Source organism: Scardinius erythrophthalmus, assembly GCF_964197995.2.
Source record: "Scardinius erythrophthalmus genome assembly, chromosome: 21".
Lineage (NCBI taxonomy): Eukaryota > Metazoa > Chordata > Actinopteri > Cypriniformes > Leuciscidae > Scardinius > Scardinius erythrophthalmus.
The window spans coordinates 10180637-10202308 of record NC_138241.1 but is presented as its reverse complement, the minus strand read 5'-3'; the positions used below and the strand labels follow the sequence as shown (position 1 = coordinate 10202308).

The 21672-nt window shown below is 38.9% G+C and overlaps 1 protein-coding gene across 2 annotated transcripts in view; it reads right to left on the bottom strand.

The window, feature by feature from the left end:
- Window positions 1–4203: 4203 nt before the first annotated feature.
- LOC308681343 (CUB and sushi domain-containing protein 1-like) overlaps window positions 4204–21672 on the bottom strand; it is a gene marked incomplete at its 3' end in the record, with an annotated part of 827421 nt that continues 809952 nt past the window's right edge. Inside the window, exons 64-71 of one of the 2 annotated variants that reach the window (XM_081350146.1) lie at window positions 10653–10832; window positions 9956–10018; window positions 8210–8371; window positions 7403–7515; window positions 7230–7317; window positions 6908–7040; window positions 6528–6584; window positions 4204–4520 (exon numbers count right to left, since the gene is read on the bottom strand). In XM_081350146.1, coding sequence (XP_081206272.1) covers window positions 4361–4520; window positions 6528–6584; window positions 6908–7040; window positions 7230–7317; window positions 7403–7515; window positions 8210–8371; window positions 9956–10018; window positions 10653–10832 — 956 coding nt within the window. The remainder of the gene's footprint in view (window positions 4521–6527; window positions 6585–6907; window positions 7041–7229; window positions 7318–7402; window positions 7516–8209; window positions 8372–9955; window positions 10019–10652; window positions 10833–21672) is intronic. The other variant, XM_081350147.1, reaches the window with a different exon arrangement.

Here is a 21672-nt window from a genome sequence, read left to right as displayed (position 1 = left end):
AGTTGTCTTGCTGTCTATAAGGCATCCTGCTAACTGACACGGAACCTCAGAGCAATAGAGCACTCTATGTGGCCAGCAACTCTGAATGATAAACAAGTAGCGTAACTTACAATGGATTTCAAAAGAGTTATCTGCTAGAATACTTCAAAGCTAACAAAAATAATTTTAATTGGATTGAACTTTTTACTGATATTTTGTAGTATTAAATTAATTATAAGTACATTTCAAATCAGAATTGTTCCTGGTTGGTGCAATGCATTCTGGTCTTGCCTTCTCCACAAATGATACCTGGGTATGTCAGAAGGCTGTTATACTACAATATTATGTTTTGGCCCTTGGATCTGTGATGCCTTAAAATATTGCCAATATGTGCCTTTTATTGAACTTCATTTATAAAACCCACTGCACTCTTGTCTTGTCATTGTGGTGGCTATGCTCACCAAAAAAAAAAAAAAAAAAAAAAAAAAAAAGTCAGAAACTAGCATATTTTAAACAGTTATTCAATCTGTCAGTCAGCTTCTTTGGACCTATGGAAGAGGGGGAAATGTTTGTCTCAGGTTAGTCATATTGGCAAATTCACAGTGTGAATATTACCAATTGAAATTTGTTTTAAAGATTCTATCATTCCAATTTAAATCCAAGTGTTTCAAAAGCCTTCCAAATGAATGTGTCTTGCCATAACTTTCTAACAGTGATACTGAGGCTTTATGAATGATTGGTGGAAAGTGTAAACAAGATCAGAGGTCAGGTTGTGTGTACACATAATAATGAGTGTTTCGAATTAATGATGTCCAGAGGTACACTCCTTCACAACATGTCACGAACCAAGAAATTGGATGGGTGCCATGCAAATCAAACGTGGACTAAGCAGGAAAAATGGAATATGGGCCACTAATTAGCAATTTCTCTTATTTTCCCAATGAGTCATTCTGAAAATAGAGCAAGCACAGTGAAAGCAAGGGCAAGCTCTTACATTCATGAAGAAGGGTTAGTGAGAGAGAGGGAAACATGGCTAATCTAATGTAGATGTCATCTAATGTAAAGCAAGGCATGTATACTGTATACACACACTATATATAAACATTTTAGAAAATTGGAAGAAAGTGCAGAGAAGATAATGATCCACTTATTTACACGTGACTGTATGATGCTGAACCTCACAAAACTTGCCAAACATGTCCCAAAAGAACCCAAAAGACAGAAATACGAAACATTACATTATTTTCATGACAATTAACCACTCCCCTCTCCGCCATTTGTCATTGCCACAATGTAATAAAAAAATAAATAAAAAAAAGTAAATAAATACATCATTGTGATGACCGTACTTGTAGATTGCCTTTATTTTATGCTGGTTTAAGTACAAAAATTGACTAAATTAGTTGTATTTTTTATTTTATGTTTTACTGTAATACAGATAAAGGAGTACTGTATTACAGTAATGAGGGAATCATCATAAATACTAATAATAAAATAATACCCCTCAAAAGTAAAATACCCAGACACATTACATGAATGAGAATTTAGGGGGTAAAACCGTTTAACTATACTTAAAATGAAACAATCAAAAATATTACAATGGTTCTAAAATAAGTTTCCTTTCTTTATGCAAAATATAATTTCCTTCTATTGTTTCCTACTATTATTATTTTTGGGGTGAAATGTGACCTGAGCATATTTTTGTACTATAATTGAAATTTGATTTTCAAAATACACATGTGGTTACCCTAGCCACTATTTGAACATAATAGTAAGAATGTAGCTTCTAAGGTCAAGGTATGAAGTTGCTGAGCTAAAAGTAAATATATTACTTTTACCTGATGTTTTATCTAACGTTTAGTGGAAAATATGTTACTATGACAAAAATCACCTTTTGCAAGTAAGGGTGTAAAAAGGCTTTGCAATTCACAGTGCTAGTCTGCAACACATTTTACATTATTTTATTCATTGTCAGTGTATATTTTGCACTCAAAATTTCTAATTTCATGACTGAATCGTCGAGCCAAATATTTACATCCCTTACTTACAAGCATACCTCAAAATCATTAGACAACAGTCTTAAGACCAACAGTGTTACAGTAATAAGTTACAAATGGTCTGTGAATTCCAGTCGTATACAGTATACGCTAAAAAAAGCACTTGTGTTAGAAGAAAAACAGAACGTGTACTTTTAGAAAAAGTTTAATATTTATCTCAAATAATACTTTTCAAAATATTTGTCATTTAACAATTAGCAGTACAGTTCTCTAGGGTTCATGATTTTGCTCACGTCAAAGAACACATACGAGCTGAATAGTTCATAAAAGCTCGTACATATTGACATTTGTTGGAAAACTTGAAACCATAGATATATACTTATGGGTAGATAAACAATTAATTTACATTTTTATACAGTAAAAACATTTATTTTAACAATTGTACCTACATTAATCAAAAAAGTACAGCATATTTAATAATTTTACAAATTCTGCATAAAAAATATATTTCTGTACAAAAACATCTTTTGCACCTACTTCAAGTCAGCAGCACATGATCGAATGACAATGGCGAGTAGCACAATTGTTGGTTTGAATGCAGTTTTACAGCCTGACAGTCGTGAGGAAACGAAACGCAACTGAACAAAGAAACATTATTGCAGCAAGCCTGAGAAAAGGCAAGATGTGGATCATCTGCAGTGCGACAAAACCGACACGACCCTTTACCACCATTGGGCCTGGCGAATCCAACGCACACAGAAATGGTTCGATCTGAGAGCATGACGCAACAGAAAACATCCAAACGCATTCGGAAACAAAACATGGTTTTGATTGAAAATACAATCAATGTGAAAATAATATCCGATTTCCGACAGCAAGCCAACAACAATGCCATTGTGCACTTTTAAGTTCGAATATGGTAACACAGCGTTGAAAAAAATATCAGGCATCACGTAGTTCACATGGAAAAATGGGAGCACTTACAGTTTCAGCACATGCACTGGTCTCAGCGTGGTCATGACATTTAAATCACAGTGAATATGCACCCCAGCAGCCGCACGCTCTTCATCTAGGTTAATGTACTAATGATATGGGTCATTGGAAACCGGTGTGGCCGGGTCATGCTTCTGAATCTAATAAGGCAGTGTTTCTTCGAGAGTAAGTTCCAACTTAACCCCGCTGATTTTGTGTCTCTAATGGCTACGGGAGATGCACACTGGTTCAGAAAAAGGAGGAATGAAAAAAAAAAGCATCAACTTGTGGGCTCAGGTAAATCTTGTGTAGGTCTCCACACAGAGCTGATAAAAAAAAACCCTTAAAATCTGCACCAACATACAGTCATGTTCTACACGAGAGGTATATCTGATACACAATGAAAGCAAATAGGTGAGTAAAGCTATTGTGATTTCAAACTTAAAGATGAATTGTAATTTGTCAGCATTTGTGTTTATGCTAGTCCAAGTGATCGGACACGCCACAAAGAAATGTGCTGCATGATGAATGCATTAAAAAGCAATCAAAAATGATGATCGTAAGTTTCAATTGTGTCCTTATCACCTTGTAAACATAAACAGAACTTCATTTCAAAAATAAATTCAGTCTCTCTTGATAGCCGTAGCATGACATCATGCTCTCTATGGATATGGGTTTATGTTTATATACATAGTCAATAAAACCCTGTATATAATTTTTTTTTGTTTTCATCCAATACACTGATTTTATATCCATTTCATTCTAGTGCAAAATTTGTGCAATAAAGTTTATTTCTTTTCTCAATGCAGAGGTTGAGTTTCATCCTCCATCCGGAGGTGAGCGTCTCTCCTTTGAGTTTCTTGTAGCGTTTTGTCACCTTCTTGGTGGAGATCTATTAAGTGTGCTAAGCCACAGTAGTCCAGTTGCTTTTTCGTTTTGTGGTTTGTCTTCACTGAAGAAAATACATTGTGTCAACAACTTTGTGGCGTTCAAAAACACTTCAGTATCTTTCCCAGGAAGTCTCTTTTAGGGAGGGAGGGGGGGGGGGGGGGTAGATAAGATGGATGGGGGAAGATAAAAGCAAAAAAAAAAAAAAAAAAAACTTCATCCTTTAAGTGCGACGTACGGTACAGATCCCAGAAAGAATGTTGACTTCAGTTCTGGCCGAACATGCGTCAAGTGAGCTTCATTCTTTGAAAAGTCTTTTTTTTTTCTTTGAAGTTTTTGTTGTTTTTTAAAATCTTTTTTTTTTTTTGTAAAAAAACAAAACAAAAAAACGTCGGTTTTATTTCGTCCATTGTAAGCTTGTGATAAAGTGAGTCGCATCTATAGCAAAGTGCAGTCAGTGGTAAAGGAGTATTGTCATCTGGCACCCACCGCTCTGCTGCTTTACCCAGAGCTCATCATGAAGGTTATACTACTGTGCAGACTGTATTGAGGGTCGTATCAAACCTCACAGCCTTTGCCTCTGTTGGCTTCATGTTTGTATCATACATAGGATTCTCAAATGAAGCTTGTCCATTAGTGTTCTCGTGACCTGCATATCCATTGTACTGAACTTTTGGTCTTGTTCTAGAAAAGTGGAAAACAAAGATGACAAACAGTTAGGAGGAGTAGGAACTTCTTTCAAAGCCAAAACACAAGTGTATCTATTTGTTTACATTCATAACACCACATTCCAGTGCAATTTTTAATTATGGAAGAACAACATTAGAAATGTTAGATAAAACCTAAAACAAAAGAACATGATGTCCTCATCCAACAAATGTGTTAGCCGGGTTAAATTCTAACTATAGGACAAGAGAAATTGTGTCTTACCACCAATTGAATATTGTTCATTTGAAAACACATTCAATTAAATAAGTAATTCATCCCCAGCATCCCTTATATTATTCCCACCCCATACATTTGTCCATGAAATGCTAAAGATGTTATGTAGAATTTCTGAGATGCTCTTATCCACAGCACTATGAAAGTATCATAAAAATAAAAATGAATCCATATGGCTTGTGATCAATATTTGAAGTCTCCAGATGTCCAGATATCTTTACTGCAAGGAACACTGTATCTCACAATGCATAGACGTTATTCAGAGCAGCGCTACGACAGGAATGAAAGCGAGGCTGTGAGGGATAGACTTATATTTTTAATGGCATCTGCTGTAAAAACTGTATAAAGCTCCTAGATCACTTATAATTGTCTACAGCTTATATTGTCTTTTTTTTGTGTGTACTGAAATTTCTCGGAAAGATATTACTGCAGTGTTTCGTCAGAAGAACAATCCAAAAACAGATTAAATAACTGTACAACCCACTGAAGAAATGTATGTCTATCCCTCACAGCCTCGCTTTCATTCCCGTTAAAAATCAAAGATGGTGCTGCTGTGAATAAGGTCTGTTGAATTTGATTTGACCCTCTACTTCTAGGGTGATTCATGAACTGGAAGTAATATTAGCCAGAATGTTTTTATGCAATATTGGAATAAAAAAAGCAACAATTTATTTCCAAGAGGATAAGTGGATGCCTCTTGCTTGAATTTAACATGCAATGTGATGAGGACTTGTGACAAACACAGTTAAGTCATGTGATAATGTGGCATACTACTGCTTGAAACATTTATGTTGGAATAATTCCTTTGGCTGTGTTTGGAATGGAATACTAGCATACTGTGCAGTATATGTTGAGCATTGCCTACTTTTCTCCCCCTAAGTTTTACACACACTTCATGCTATGGTAAAAATGCCAGCATAATGCTGCATTGTAAAACCTTGTTGTGTTTGTCACATGACCTTATATTTAAATAGTATTTAAAGTTATTTTGCATTTTATCTTGGCTGATGTGATTAAATAATGAGTCAAGAAAAAGATAAGCTGTAATTACTTCCGAATCATTCAGCATACTGGAAATTGGAGGTCAAATTAAATGCATTATGGTGTACAGTTCATTGATTATGCTTTATTGCATACTGCACACTATGGCAATTTTTGCAATGTAGTTGATAATCTGGAATTATATGTTTGTGCATGGTAGTATTCTATTCAGAACATGGTTTTAAAATTCATCAATCTAATTCAAGTTGAAGCATAGCTTTCTCGTGCCAACACTAATTAAAACCATTAAAAAAAAAAACATTTTGGAATGGTCACTGACTACTTGATGATCTTAATTTTGAAAACTGTATCTGATTCCCAGGCTTCCCTCGGATGGCAGTGGATGATTTATGATCTCGCTCAAATTGTATGGTCTAAATCTAAATAAATGACCTACATCCCGTACCCAATTCATATTTCCACTGATTAGGAGCGTCTGGCGCATCACCATATCAGACGTAATTCTCATGATATTCCGTTGGCAAATGTACACAAACAGAAATAAAAAGGGTGACTTTTAGTTGGTAAAATTAGGGTTGACAGAAATGAATTTCTAATATGGAACTAAACAAAATATGCAAGTCACTTAATGTCCCATAATTCCTGAACTCTGCACTGCCTCCGACAAGATGAGCAAATAAAATGCAGACAATGAAGGTGTGACTGTAAAGGGCTCGTCGCCTGTGGCATTAGCTTCCGGTGACTTACCTGGAAGCGGCCAGGTCTTTGGGTCTCTCATTGTCATCTGTGCCTTGTGATAGAGTCCTGCCAATTTTTTTTTTATTATTTTAATATCGGGGAACTGTCATGCTTTCATGGCAACTTTGACACATTGTTTTGTTTGCGTAGGAAAACTCCCATGCTTATTTATATATATATATATATATATTTTTTTTTATTTACTATATTTGATCTCAATTACATTTTTTTTTTTGCAGAGATTTGAATTGCTAACTATCTGTATCAGTCACAATTACTGGTTTGGCAAAGGAGTTTCCCATCACTACAGTGACAAAATGCCAATTCACATCCATTATGGACAAATAACATCAACACATGGAAAAGACAGTCAAGTCAGTTGCTCTTACCTGTGTTTGTAGAGGTAAAAGGCAAACCCTGATAAAATAAGCGCAAAGAAGGGTACTAGAATGGCAGCTGCCACAGAGCTGCTGTTTGTGCCGTAGTAAGGATTAGACGGATCCATATCTGTGGTAATAAGACCTGAGGGAAAATCCAAGCAAACAATTCTAAGTATTTTAACTCTTAAGTATTAAATCTATATACATATAGTACATTAATAAAATAAAATTTAGTTATAGATTTTATACTAACACAGTACATTAATAAAATATTATACAAATATTATTAGGCATTTGAAAAGGGAGAATTTATCAAATTGAATAAATCTACCTTGTCTTGTTAATTGAAATTTCCCAAAATCCTTGCTGTGAATGTGCCCTTGGTAAACAAACATTTTTTTCTCCGATTCAGCTGTAACCTAAGCAAACCAAATTGGCAAATCACATACACAGTAATAAAATACCACTACTTTGTCAACTTATTACCACTTTTATGCTACTCACATATCCATCCATTGCCCAGTTATCGTTTTTGAATTTGCTAAAATATTGTTCTGTTGGGCCTCTTATCTGGTAAACTTTTAATAATAGATGATTTTCTTCTGTCTTGTAAGTTCCTGCAAAACAACATAAGAAAAAAAGAAAAAAAAGAAAAAAAGATTACATAAGGATATAATTAACTGGAATACCAATGATATCCATCATCTGGAATTTCTTTTATAAACCTACATTTGTAATATTTTTCTCTTTATTTTTAGTCTAGGACTAAGTAGGGCAAAGGAAAACATTTTTGTTAAATGCGGAAAGCATCCATAGCTATCAAATCTGCTCAATACATCTGAGAAATTGGGTGTAATCTCAGCACTGAAGAAATAAGATGCAATGCTAATTCAATTATTCACTCTCCATCTCCCAATCTTCCAATATAGTAAGAAAATCCTTCTCTTTCAACACCTTTAATATGTAAGAGCAGAATCTTATTGATGTCATATTGTTGCTGTAGTAGCTGACCGCACATCAGTTCACTCCTATATTGACCCACAAACAACTCTTTCACGTTGGGGCTATCAACACTATAACAAGTTCTTCATTTCACTATACACATGAGCATGTGGAGCAAAATGGAAATGTAAAAAACCTAAAGCTGTCCTGTCCACTGACAGCCGTGTAGGTGCAATTACTGCTTTAATATTGCAAAATCTTTACCGACTGACACTTTTCTTCTGTTGTATGGTATATTGCACCATACCACCTAGCCCTAGTGTCTTCTTTGAATATGATGCCAAAACCTGGCAGAAAATTTCAACTTACCAGAGAGTTTAATGTGCACCCCACTTTGCTCCAGAAGAGTGACGTTGACCCGGCTGGTGTTGGCATTGAATGCATTGACTGTTACTGTGGCAGACTGTCTCTTTCCCAAGTACTCATAGAATCCAGCCCAACCAGAGTTCAAAGAGAACACATCTGCTGGAACTAAACAAAACACATAAAGAAATCATTTCTACCTGTATGTATGTGTAATTTCACAAAATACATTACACACATATATACTATAGCTACAAGTACAGGGGCCCCAAAAAGTAGTTGGACTTTTAAGGCAAACATGAAATTGTATGAAAGCAACTGCATTAGTTAACAAAATATCAAAGCAAGTGGTATTTATTTAAAGAAACACAAGCACACTTTACATTTTTTTAGGTTCCAACTTATAAAACAGTAGTTGTATGTTGTTCAAAATTAATACACAAGCATCAAGACACTATTTTTGGTTGTCAAAACATGGTTCCCTATCAGTCAGCCACATTCAACGTTACGACTGACGAATTGGGATCTCGCCTGAGAGCCCAATCACCTTCGAGTGTAAACAAAACAAGCCAAAGGACATTGGCGAGTGAAATTTGAATCACAAACCAGGCCCCGCAAAGCCCTTGCACTCGCTCATTTAAGCTTTCGCTTTGGAACCAAGCGTTTCTCCAATTCTACTCTGCAATCATCATTCGATTGTGTACAACGAACCAGGAAGAAGCTCTTCAGAGAGTTTTTTGCGTGACAGCACATCAGCGGTGGTAGCTACTAGAAGAGCGATTATCTGCTGGATGGAGTTCCATTAGGGGTCAGATGTCAATTGTTCTGACGGAACATTGAACGTGACTGACTGATAGGGGACGTCTAGGTTACTAATGTAGGGAATGAAGGAGGGAACAGAGACGTTACGTCCCGTCGCCACAATTGCTGTACGCTTGAACGGCCGGGACACACTGTCTCGGCTCCTCAGTGCAAAACTTAAATGAACGAGTGCAGCGTGCTTCCAATCATACCCGCTTTGTGGGGCGTGGCTCGCAATGCAGATCTCACTCGCCAATGTCCTTTGGCTTGTTTGTCTCTCAGGCGAGATCCCAGTTTGTCAGTCGTTCTGATGTAACATCTCCATTCCCTCCCAGGGAACGAGGTTACATTAGTAACCTAGACATTTAGTTAATGTAATGAACTTCATACTGGGAATTGAATTCATTTAGTTGACTTAGTCTACTAAAATAACCAGTTATTGTAACCATAATTGTAAAAAAAAGTCAGTTCTGAGAAAAGCATACTTTGTTTGCAAGTTGATATTTTGATATCTAAGGAAACAATGATTTTAAGAGTAAATTTAAGTGTCCAAAAACTTTTGAACACTGCTAACCATTGAAGTGTGCAATTTCTGCCCAATTATAGCAGCACAAAATGGAATTACAAAAACAATTTTCAAACAGGTTTCCCTAAACACTTCTACAACACCTGCATATGGCTTACAAAGAGTTGGTCTCTGCCAGTTAAAATGGGATAGGCAGTCATATTTTAACACAGAAATATTCAACCTTCCCATTTATCTTTGTAACTCTGACATTTTAAAAATATAATTTTCAGAAAAAAATGACATGCCCATTATTTCCAATGACCATGGTTCAACCTCATGCAGGCCAAGTTTGTTTTTGATGACCAAAAAAAAAAAAAAAAAAAAAAGGAGAAGAGGAAGAAGAAGAAAAATGATAAATTAAGGGGAAGGGGATGTTTTCATACCACGAATTTTGTTTTTCTGCAGGTCTGGATCCTCATTTGATTTGCTGTTGATTTTTGGTCCAACTAGGAAATAGAGCAGATAATTGATCAGTTGACATTTGTGGATACAACCTGCACAATGGTAATGACTGTTAATCAAAGTTTTTTGCTGTAGTTACTCTGAAAATGAGTCACTAGTCTGCTACATTAGTTTGTCACGCATAAATAGCTTCTATACATTCATAAACACTGATACTCCTATTCTGTGTAACAATGTACATATTTTACAGTTTAAACAAGTAATATATTTAGTCTTTAATGGTTTCAAGATTAAAAACTAAGAACAGCCATCACTATAAATCAACAGGCAGTGTAAGTATTAAAGGAATAGTTCACCCAAAAATACAAAGTCACCACGATTTTAGTAAGACCACCATCAGAAGTAAGACATGTTGCACTCTGTGAAATCATGTTCATCAAAACAGGCAAATATTCTCTATGCTGTTATTTTTGAGGGTGAGTAAACAATGTCAGAATTTAAATATGTGGGTGAAGTAGCCCTTTAAAGATATGGGTAAACAACTGCTTCTGGCTTCACATTCCTGTCTGTATAAATGAAAATCAGACGCTATTGCGAGTAAAGTGTCCTGCTCAAGGGCAGGATGGACACAGTTCATGAATCAGGGTTTCAGGGTTATTAGCCTAGTTGTTTCAGTACCTTTGCAGACTGGAGGTTTGCCTGACCACCTCCCATCTGCTTTGCAGGTCCTGTGCTCCGATCCTCCAGATAAGTAGAAGCCACCTTGGCACGTATACATGAGTGTGTAACCTAGAGTAGGCAAGTCTATAGCCTTCACGTCTACATGAGATGGCGTCTCAGGCTGCCTACAGGCATGTGCTGAAAAGTTAAAGAGAAAAAAAATTAGATGATGATCTTCCTTGGGCTATCATGGAAAACCATGTACTCTGGTGATGGAGAAGAAATATGCCTGATGTTCAGACTTCAGACTTTAATGGCATCTATGAATATATGTATTATTAGTACATTTAACAAAGGCCCTGTGAACAACACCAAAAGCACACCTCTGTGCAGCAGCAGTTGTACAGTAGTGTAAATGTTGCTAAGCTAATGTTATTTCTGTAATTTAGAATTATAATATTGAAGCAATCCTTGTTGTCAGTAAAACATTAAAATTGTGCATGCTATAAGAAAAATGTTCCAAGAGTAGTGCATACTGATTCATTCATGTTTATAACTTCTGGATAATGATTTCATATAATTGAGTACTTAACCCCATTCATGAGAGTGTCATATTTAATCTAAATGTATGTAAATGACTCAACTGCATTCTGTTTACTTCATCACTTTGACCGCACCAATAAAATGCATATGAGGTCCAGAGGACATTTACACAATCTCCACCATTTATTTTGTAAGTCTTGATATTTCCATGGCAAGGTTTACACATCAGGCTCCTGATTATCTGTCCGGCACAAATGTATTTCTTGTTATTTTTTTTGTAAGTTATTTTTTTGTAAGTTATTTTTTTTTGTAAGGCTTTCAAAAAATGGTAAGCCCTTAAGGGACAAACAAATCTTCTCAGCCTAGAATCATGCCATTGGTTGAGTAAAATCAAATGTATTTGTATTGTGATTTTCACATTGCAGATTGTTTCAAAGCAGCTTTACAGAAAATCGCGATGTTAATGTTTATAAAATAATATGTTTATGCCTTCATGATTAGAGCTGGGGGATAATATATTTTAGATTTTGTGATGATATAAACAATCAAGCAGTTGAAATCACGTAAACCCTATGTGAGTCTACTGTAAGTATACTGAAAAAGTTGGATGTGCTTATATATTCAGCTTTATGTAAGGGTCATGCAATGCATATTTTTGAGTCATGGACAATGTGTTTAAACCAGTTTAAGTTGTTAAATAACATTTCAAAGTGTTTAAATGCATTGTTTTGACAGTTTTTATGTCAGGCGGTACTACCAGATAGTTGTGTGTATATAAACTGTAGTTACCACCTGACATTGAAAGTGTACCAACCTACCCATACTTTAAATTAGCATTTTTTCCCAGTATTTGAGAGAGATCTACAACTTTTTCTCTTTGCCACAAGGATCAGTAGGGGCATCTGGATGATACATTATCACATTTAATATTATCATCTTGACATTTAGCCTAATAATAAAAGGGCCATGTTTGCAGTTTTGCCACCCTAACATTTGAGAATATACAAATAGCTGGACAAAAGTTTTTCAATTCTCTCAACAGCTTTAAAACTACTGATATTTATGAAATACGTTGTTATGAAAGGTTTCAAACCTAAAATGATGCCACAGTATTTATTTTTTATTATTAAGACACCATTTTAAAAAGTTTTCTTAGTATGTTCATTTGTTTGGACAGTTGCAACACCTGACATTTTGGTGGTTTAAGATAAAAAAAAGACTGTTTTATATTTGTTGTTTTTTTTTGCACCATTTATCCTTGCCTTGTTTCTCGTCATAGTAATTCATTTGATTTCGTCATCGTGTTCAGGTGTGTGTGTGTGTGTGTGTGTCATTATCTCCCCTATTTAAGTCCAGTTCAGTTTGTGTGTGGTTGTTGGGTCTTGTCTATGTGTTGTTGTGTTGGATGTATCTTGTTGGAATTATCCTGTTGAAAATTAAAATCATCTTTGTGTTATTTGTGCTTAGTCTCTCCATCACAACCCGTGACAAAAGTGATATATGCCATGAATTTATCAAATTATATCAAGGAAATAATGGACACAAAAATATTTACGTCATGTCATTGACCCATAAAGAACTGAGCTATAGTATAGTTATGATTTGTGACAAAATAAACAATCAAGCAGAGATTTGTTATATACAATACAGTATACTGCATATGTGGATGTTGGATATAATATATATCCAACTTTACATACAGTTTATACACCTTTATACACCCCTATACCTAAACTGACTACTTAAATGTGCCCTCTGGAAGCTTGCGTTCTGCAAGTGAATGGCGCCTTGTGGTGCACAGGCACAAAATCACTTTCACAGACCTTTACCTGGACTGTTCCCTGCTGGTGGAATGACCTGCCTAACTCAACCTGAGCTGCTTTTTCGTCAACATTTGACCCATTAAAGGTAGGGTAGGAATTTTATAAAAAACTTTTTTCCAAATTTGTTTAACCCTCTGGGGTCTGGGGGGTTTTTGGGGTCCTTGAGATGTTCTGACATGCCCTGACATTTGTGCTTTTTTCAGTTGCTTATAAACATATTTATGGCAAAGGTGTAAATTCACTCTATTTAGCACAAACAGGGCTACCATAATATGTGAACAACTTGCATGTACATGTTTGTATTTTTGATAGAATAATGTTTATGCATGGTTTTTTCAAAAACAAAAAACTAAAGTTTCTGAAATAAGGCCATAAAACACATTCTAAATATATGTAAATAAGACTTTTGACTAATGGATGACGTTGCCTAGAATTTTTTCTTCAAAATTATGTGAAAATCATCCTGCCTAATCATTCACATAACACAATACATTGATTTAAATCTTGTAAAACACTTTTTGTTTGGAAAGGCCATATGCGGGTGGGCGTGATTCACACCTGTGGAGTCAATGGGGCCCGCATAATGAGGCTGCATACGTAATGAGCCTTTCATTCAGGTGTGTGACCAAGCCACAAGAATGCAAGGACAATATATAACTGGTTTGTTGTTTTTTCCCCACAAATTTTGATTGCAAATTGTACAATATCCAAGGTAAACATTTCTAGTAATTGTGCAGTTAATTGTTCTCATACTGTATTTTCAGATTTGGAATATATTCTCTTCCCAAATGTGTCACTAATAAAGCATAATAAAATTATTTAAAGAGAAGGCTTATAATGACCTTTTAAGATTTTGTTTACATCTATCCTTATATATATATAAGGTTATACAATTACAACAACATTTAAAATTGTAACAATATTTCCAGTGTAATCTTTTTTTGTATTCGCGATTCATATTAAAACAGTATTTTTGCCAGCTGTAGTAGCTCCACAACAGCGCGCATCTGTGCGTTCATTCATTCTTAGAAACGCGATTCATATTAAAACAGTACTTTTGCCAGCTGTAGTAGCTCCACAACAGCGCGCATCTGTGCGTTCATTCATTCTTAGAAACGCGATTCATATTAAAACAGTACTTTTGCCAGCTGTAGTAGCTCCACAACAGCGCGCATCTGTGCGTTCGTTCGTTCATTCATTCATTCATACACAGAAACGCGATCAATATTTAAACAGTATTTTTGCCAGCTGTAGTAGCTCCACAACAGCACGCATCTTTGCGTTCATTCATTCCGATTAGAACAAAGCAAACAGAACTGACCTAATTCCTCGGGATCCGTTTGCTCCTCGAAATGATACTTCCAGAACTTCTGAGGTAAATTTTTGCAGTATTATTATCAAGATAGTATTATTCCTCACAGCATCGTAAAGTACATAAGTCTGAAAGTGTAACGATCACCAGCTGGAGTGCCCTTGAGAGCCACCAGAGGGCACTCCACACTAGACTCTCCTAATCACTCACAAACTACATTTCCCATAACTCACTGCCTGGACTCATCACTCATCACTGATCACATTCACCTGTACCTCATTCACTGATTGCATTCACCTGTCTCATCCTCCTGTTAGCCTGTCTATTTATACCATGTTCATTCATTCACTCACCGCGAAGTCTTGTATGTGTAGCACTGCATCTCTGAGCATTTCCTTGTTGTCATTGTTATTCCTGGTTCTTGATCTCTGCCCGTGTCCTGGTTTTCCTGTTTCTGCCTCACCCTCTGGATTTGTCTGTTTGTTGGATTGCCTGCCTGTGTATGACCTTTGCCTGGATTTTGATTACGATTCTGAATAACACTTTAAATAAACTGCATTTGGATCCTCAACCTTCGTGTCTCGGAGCAGTACGTAACAGAAGACTTCGCCAACATGGATCCAGCAGTTTGTCTCTTCAACCTCCACCAAGGTAACCGTCCAATTGAGGATTTTGTCAAGGAATTTTGTAAGCTTAGCCATGGGGTTAACTTTAATGATGCTGTCTTAAAGGACATTTTTCACCATGGACTTAATGACATTCTTAATTACCTCATGCCTGACAATACCCCTCACTGGACTCTAGTACAATATATAGACCTTGCCCTTTTGCTGAGCAGCTCATCATTTACTGTGGGCTTTACGGATGTGGAGCCCTGTAAGCTCACAGTAATACCTAAGCCAGAGCTTCACGTCAGTCCTGCCGAGCCAGAGCTTCACGTCAGTCCTGCCGAGCCAGAGCTTCACGTCAGTCCAGCCAAGCCCGCACTTCACGCCAGATCTGCCGAAGCCAAGGCAGTATGCGTCGTGCCCGCCGCCCCTGAGACAGCAAGCGACATGCCTACCGATCCAGAGCCCTTTTCACCGCTGGTCCCGTCCAGCACGGAGCCTTCACCGCTGGTCCCGTCCAGCACAGAGCCTTCTTCACCGCTGGTTCCGTCCAGTTCAGAGCCCTCTTCGCCGCTGGTCCTGCCCAGCTCAAAGCCCTCTTCGCCGCTGGTCCTGCCCAGCTCAAAGCCCTCTTCGCCGCTGGTCCTGCCCAGCTCAAAGCCCTCTTCGCCGCTGGTCCTGCCCAGCTCAAAGCCCTCTTCGCCGCTGGTCCTGCCCAGCTCAAAGCCCTCTTCGCCGCTGGTCCTGCCCAGCTCAAAGCCCTCTTCGCCGCTGGTCCTACCCAGCTCAAAGCCCTCTTCGCCGCTGGTCCTGCCCAGCTCAAAGCCCTCTTCGCCGCTGGTTCCATCCAGTTCAGAGCCCTGTTCATCGCTGGTCCTACCCAGCTCAAAGCCCTCGCTGCTGCTGGTCACGTCTGCCGATCCAGAGACTGTTCACGTCACTTCTGCCGATCCAGAGACTGTTCACGTCACTTTTGCCGATCCAGAGACTGTTCACGTAACGTCTGCCCGTCAGGAGTCTCGTCCTACTGAGCCTGAATCTGTTCCTCTTCTCTCCTCGCCTGTGTCTTCGGACAAGATGGCCGACTCCACGCCTGTGTCTTCGGACAAGATGGCCGACTCCACGCCTGTGTCTTCGGACAAGATGGCCGACTCCACGCCTGTGTCTTTGGACAAGATGGCCGACTCCACGCCTGTGTCTTCGGACAAGATGGCCGACTCCACGCCTGTGTCTTCGGACAAGATGGCCGACTCCACGCCTGTGTCTTCGGACAAGATGGCCGACTCCACGCCTGTGTCTTCGGACAAGATGGCCGACTCCACGCCTGTGTCTTCGGACAAGATGGCCGACTCCACGCCTGTGTCTTTGGACAAGATGGCCAACTACACGCCTGTGTCTTCGGACAAGATGGCCACCGCCGCTGAACAAGTGTCTCAGGACAAAATGTTCTCCGCCGAACCAGTGTCTCCGGACAAGATGGTCGCCGCCACCGAGCAAGTGTCTCGGGACAAGATGGTCTCCGCCGAGCCAGTGTCCTCAGCAGAGTTACCCTCAGCAGAGATGGCCGCCGACATGCCTTTCCCTGAGCCGGTGTCTGTTCCAGTTCCTGAGCCGGAGCCAGTGTCTGTGTCTGTTCCAGTTCCTGAGCCGGAGCCAGTGTCTGTGTCTGTTCCTGAACCTGAGTCGGTGGTTCCAGTGCCAGTTCCGGTGGTACCAGTTCCAGTGCCTGAGCAGTTGGTGCCAGTTCCAGTTCCTGAGCCGTTGGTGTCTGTTCCAGTTTCACCGCCGTGGCCGCCCGAGGGGTCTTCACCGCCGTGGCCGCCCGAGGGGTCTTCACCGCCGTGGCCGCCCGAGGGGTCTTCACCGCCGTGGCCGCCCCAGAGGTCTCCACCGCCGTGGCTGCCCGAGGGAAAGTCTCCGCTCTGGTCGCCCAACGGACTGTTGTCTCTGCCTTGGTCGTCCGACGGACTGTTGACTCCGCCCTGGTCGCCCGAAGGTTCGTCTCCTCCCTGGCCGCCTGAAGGGTTGTCTCCCCCCTGGTCGCCTGCACAGCCTGCTCCACCCTGGTCGCCTGCACAGCCTGCTCCACAGCCTGATCCGCCCTGGTCGCCTGCACAGCCTGATCCGCCCTGGCCTCCCATCCTGCTGCAGTCTCCAGGTCCTCTGCCGCTCCACGGGCCTGGCCCTCCATCCCGCCCCCGGGTCCGCCTCCGCTCCACCTCCCTCCTGGACAATCTTAGGAGCGTCTGGAATCCGCTCCTTAGAGGGGGGGCTATGTAACGATCACCAGCTGGAGTGCCCTTGAAAGCCACCAGAGGGCACTCCACACTAGACTCTCCTAATCACTCACAAACTACATTTCCCATAACTCACTGCCTGGACTCATCACTCATCACTGATCACATTCACCTGTACCTCATTCACTGATTGCATTCACCTGTCTCATCCTCCTGTTAGCCTGTCTATTTATACCATGTTCATCCATTCACTCACCGCGAAGTCTTGTATGTGTAGCACTGCATCTCTGAGCATTTCCTTGTTGTCATTGTTATTCCTGGTTCTTGATCTCTGCCCGTGTCCTGGTTTTCCTGTTTCTGCCTCACCCTCTGGATTTGTCTGTTTGTTGGATTGCCTGCCTGTGTATGACCTTTGCCTGGATTTTGATTACGATTCTGAATAACACTTTAAATAAACTGCATTTGGATCCTCAACCTTCGTGTCTCGGAGCAGTACGTAACAGAAAGTGAACTCGCGGTGTGTGTTATCCAGCTGATGTGGGCGTTTCACAGGTTTGTTTGGATCGCCTCACATTTGCGTTTGAATAGCGCGCGCTCTCCGTGGGCGGAGCACATTAAAACTTAATTAGCTGAGATGAGAACGACTGACATCTCTCTCTTTGCATACATATTACATAAACTGTGAATATTTGTTTTTTATAAAAATTACTTCATTGAAAAGAAGAGAATTCAAGCTTCATGCCTGTGTGACTGTATGCCTGTTTGACTGAGTATTCGCTGAGTTACAGTTGGACGCGTTTCAGAATGGACTACACTGACGGAGAGTAGGCAGAACTCGCATCATGTTTATTTTTCTTTATTTGGCGAAAAGCACAACACTTTGTTTTTATTATGAGCATACACAAAAAAATACACACTAAACAGGATCGATTGATGTATAACACAAGCATATAAGATAAAAATTAATATTTTTTTTTTATTATTTTTTTGCACTCATACGGAAAAAAACAAGCCTATCGCGCCGGCGCGATAGCCGACCTCAGGGGGTTAAACTTTCTATATATCAATACATAATTAAAATGTAAGTACTCTGAAAAAAAGAGTATAAAAATCGAGTGACTCTAGACCGTTTAATCTGCATTAAACACAGCTCATTATTTCCATTCGGGACGAAACAAAGGATTGGCTTAGGCGACTGTCACTCTCTCGCAACCATGGCAACCACCCTTTTGCCACAGGATCTGCCCACTTGCGCGAACCTGTTTGATTTGAGGAATTCAAGAGGCACGGAACCTAGGAATAGCAAAATGGCAGAGAAAGAGCAATCAAAATTCACATTACCGGCATATGCAGTTAGCGAAGGCAAACAAGGCAAAAAAAGGAAGACAGTACTAGAAAAGGTAATGAAAAAAAAGTCTTTGGATAAACAAAGAAATAAAACGCGTGTCAATATCCTCGAACCCTCTTGCACGACCTCCTCTGCTTCGCCCTCGACCCCGGACCTGTCCTCGAGCTGACGATGCGGTACTTGTCTCTGGAGTGTAACGTTAGTCCTAATCAGAGTCAACAATGCTTTCATAATGGAAACTCTTACATGCAGAACACCATATATTTCATGAATCTTACACGAAATTCATCTTCATCACAGTATAACTGATGGTAATGGAAAAACGTGTTTCAATACAACCTGTTTTTAGCTTTGCCTTATAGATATAACTAGCTTGTTAGCGAATCAAAAAATATATATTTTAAACTTTACCAATATCAATATGCTAGCTTGATTGTGAGTACTAAAATACATCTTATATGTTTATATTCATAATGATAAAGTTAGATTTTTTTATTACATGTGATTCTGACATGATGTCACTACAGTACATGCACTGCGCTCCTTCCTCTCCGCTCGTCTCAGGTAAATAATGCGTCTTCCAGCTCAGCGGTCGGAGTTGCGCGTTCATGTGTTTTGGGGGCGTGGCTTTGGAAGGAGCCCAGAAGGAAGGGGGTGGAGTGAATGGAAATAATGAGCTGTCTTTAAAACAGTCGCGAGAGGTCTACAGACACTCGATTTTTATACTTTCTTTTTCAGAGTACTTACATTTTAATTATGTATTGATATATAAATAAAGTTTAAACAAATTTAGAAAAGAAGTTTTTTAGACAACTCCTACCTACCCTACCTTTAATACTAACACTTACTATTCTATATCTATAAAAACAACAAACACACACACACACACACACACACACACACACACACACACACACACACACACACACACACACACACACACACACAAAAATTTAGTCACAACTGGTCACAGCACTTGATTATTGTTGCCCTATTGTTGGCTTGATTGCTTCTATTCTTCTCATTTGTAAGTCGTTTTGGATAAAAGCATCTGCTAAATGATTAAATGCAAATTTAAATGTAAATATATGGAGCTGTACAATAATACAGTTTACATTTTGTGATGATACATATCACACATCTGAGATTTGCTTTATAGTGTATACTGTATATTTCATTACGTGAGTGTTCTCTATCTATGCAGGTAGGGTTAGTTGAATGTATATATCCAAATTATAATACATGGCTGGGAAATAATATACAGTAGTTTACATTTTTATATTTGTTATATAGAGTTGGTACTTGCTATATAGTACATACCGCTTAATCTGAGCGTACTGCATGTATCCGGGTAAAGATGTAATTTACAATATTACGGGTAATTATAATATTTGTATAACTCAAGCCAATGTTTCTGTTTGGCTTTGAAATGTATATCTTAGCAGAGAGCTTACATTACATTCATCAGTTACAGAGTTTCAGATAAACAATTGATATCAGATGCTTCTGATGTCTGGGATTGGTAATGGCTTTAGCTTTAAAAATCCAGATCAGAGCATCTTTCAAAAATAAGAGAATCACAATGAAAGCAATATCGGAAAGATTTACGGTGGAGTCCCAGCTGCATACTATAGAACTGTTGAGATAAAGCTGCACCCCTGAGAGAAACGTTCTGGGACATGCCTTGAGTGCTGCCATCTTCCATAATATATGAACCATGTCCTCACACCTCACTTTTCGTCAACTCAATTCTCCCTGCTTCTCAGCTTCTGACTGTTTGACTTCTTTACACAGGCAAGATGCATTAAAGATTTGGTAGGGCCTGCTATCAAAGGGGTCCACAAATCTCACATTTATGTACAAGCAGTTTAAACATAGCTAACTTTAATCATTGTGCCCACATCTGTTCCTTTTCCAACAATAATTTCAATACAAAAGCATCACAATGTGGAATTCACCTGTAGAGGATGATCACTGGGACAGTAGTGAGGATCAAGTGCATGACACTTCTCAGAGAACTTCTATCAAAAAGTAGATTTGCAAGAGCAAACTTCCCTTTGCTAAGCTGTCAGATTCCTTGACATCAGCACACTCAGCTGCCCTAAATCTGAAGTAATCTGTACTTCTTCAAACAATGCCCTCCTGCAGTAATTTCCAGTGTAAAGATCTTGCTCTCTCTCTCCTAACCTACCTTTGTTTTCCCGATAGTACATCATCAATCACACACTGATGAAACCTTGTTTCGAATATAACTATGGCTTTGTTCCAAAACCTAGGGAGCTGCTTTGCTGTCAGACGCCAACACAGCAAGCTTCCGTTTGAGGCTGTGTGCTAAGTGAAATGAAACCTCATAAGTGAGTGATCTGAAGCAGCCTACAATAGAAGGAAATAGTGCTTTTCAAATAGCAGATCTGACTCTCAACTGAGTTTGCCGTTAGCATGTTGCTAAATGAGCACTTTGATTATGGAAGTAAAATAATCTCAAATGTTTTTGAAACAAAAAGCCTGTTGAATTGCACTACTTGAAAAATAATAGGCATTGCATTAACCATGCTTGCATTTTTAATGCATTGTATTTTTAGGGCTTGCATTTTTATGGGCTGAAATTCAACATGGTTGAATATTTAAGCTGTGAATATTTCAATTAAAAACATTTCAAACACATTTTCATTATTAAAAATTCAATAATCCATATTCACCTTCCATATTTCACTTCCAAAATATTCAAACTGTTTAAAAATACAACCTATAATATTCAACAGGCAATTTTCGGTCCATTTTATTTCGCTTCCACAAATTCGCTTCCACAAATTCAGTGGTTCAAATTCGACAGTAAATTCAACGGAACTGCAGGAAAAGCAATAGATTACTGAGATACTCTCCATCTGCTGTTAGTCAATCCCACCAGCAGGTGGTGCAAAAGCGCGTGTTGTTGACGAAGACCAGCAACTGTTAGAGCAAGCCATTCATCATTCATTAAACTCATTTAACAGCAATGTAAGTGTATTTGTGATTATTATGACGGCGGTTGTATGTTAAATTCAGTGTCTTCACGGTTACTTTCCCTGTGTAGCCTACAATCATCTTTCTCTACCGTGAACAAGATTATACGTTAATGTTATTCCCCGATGCGGATACGCAGATCCAATGTTACATTTTTGAGGTTG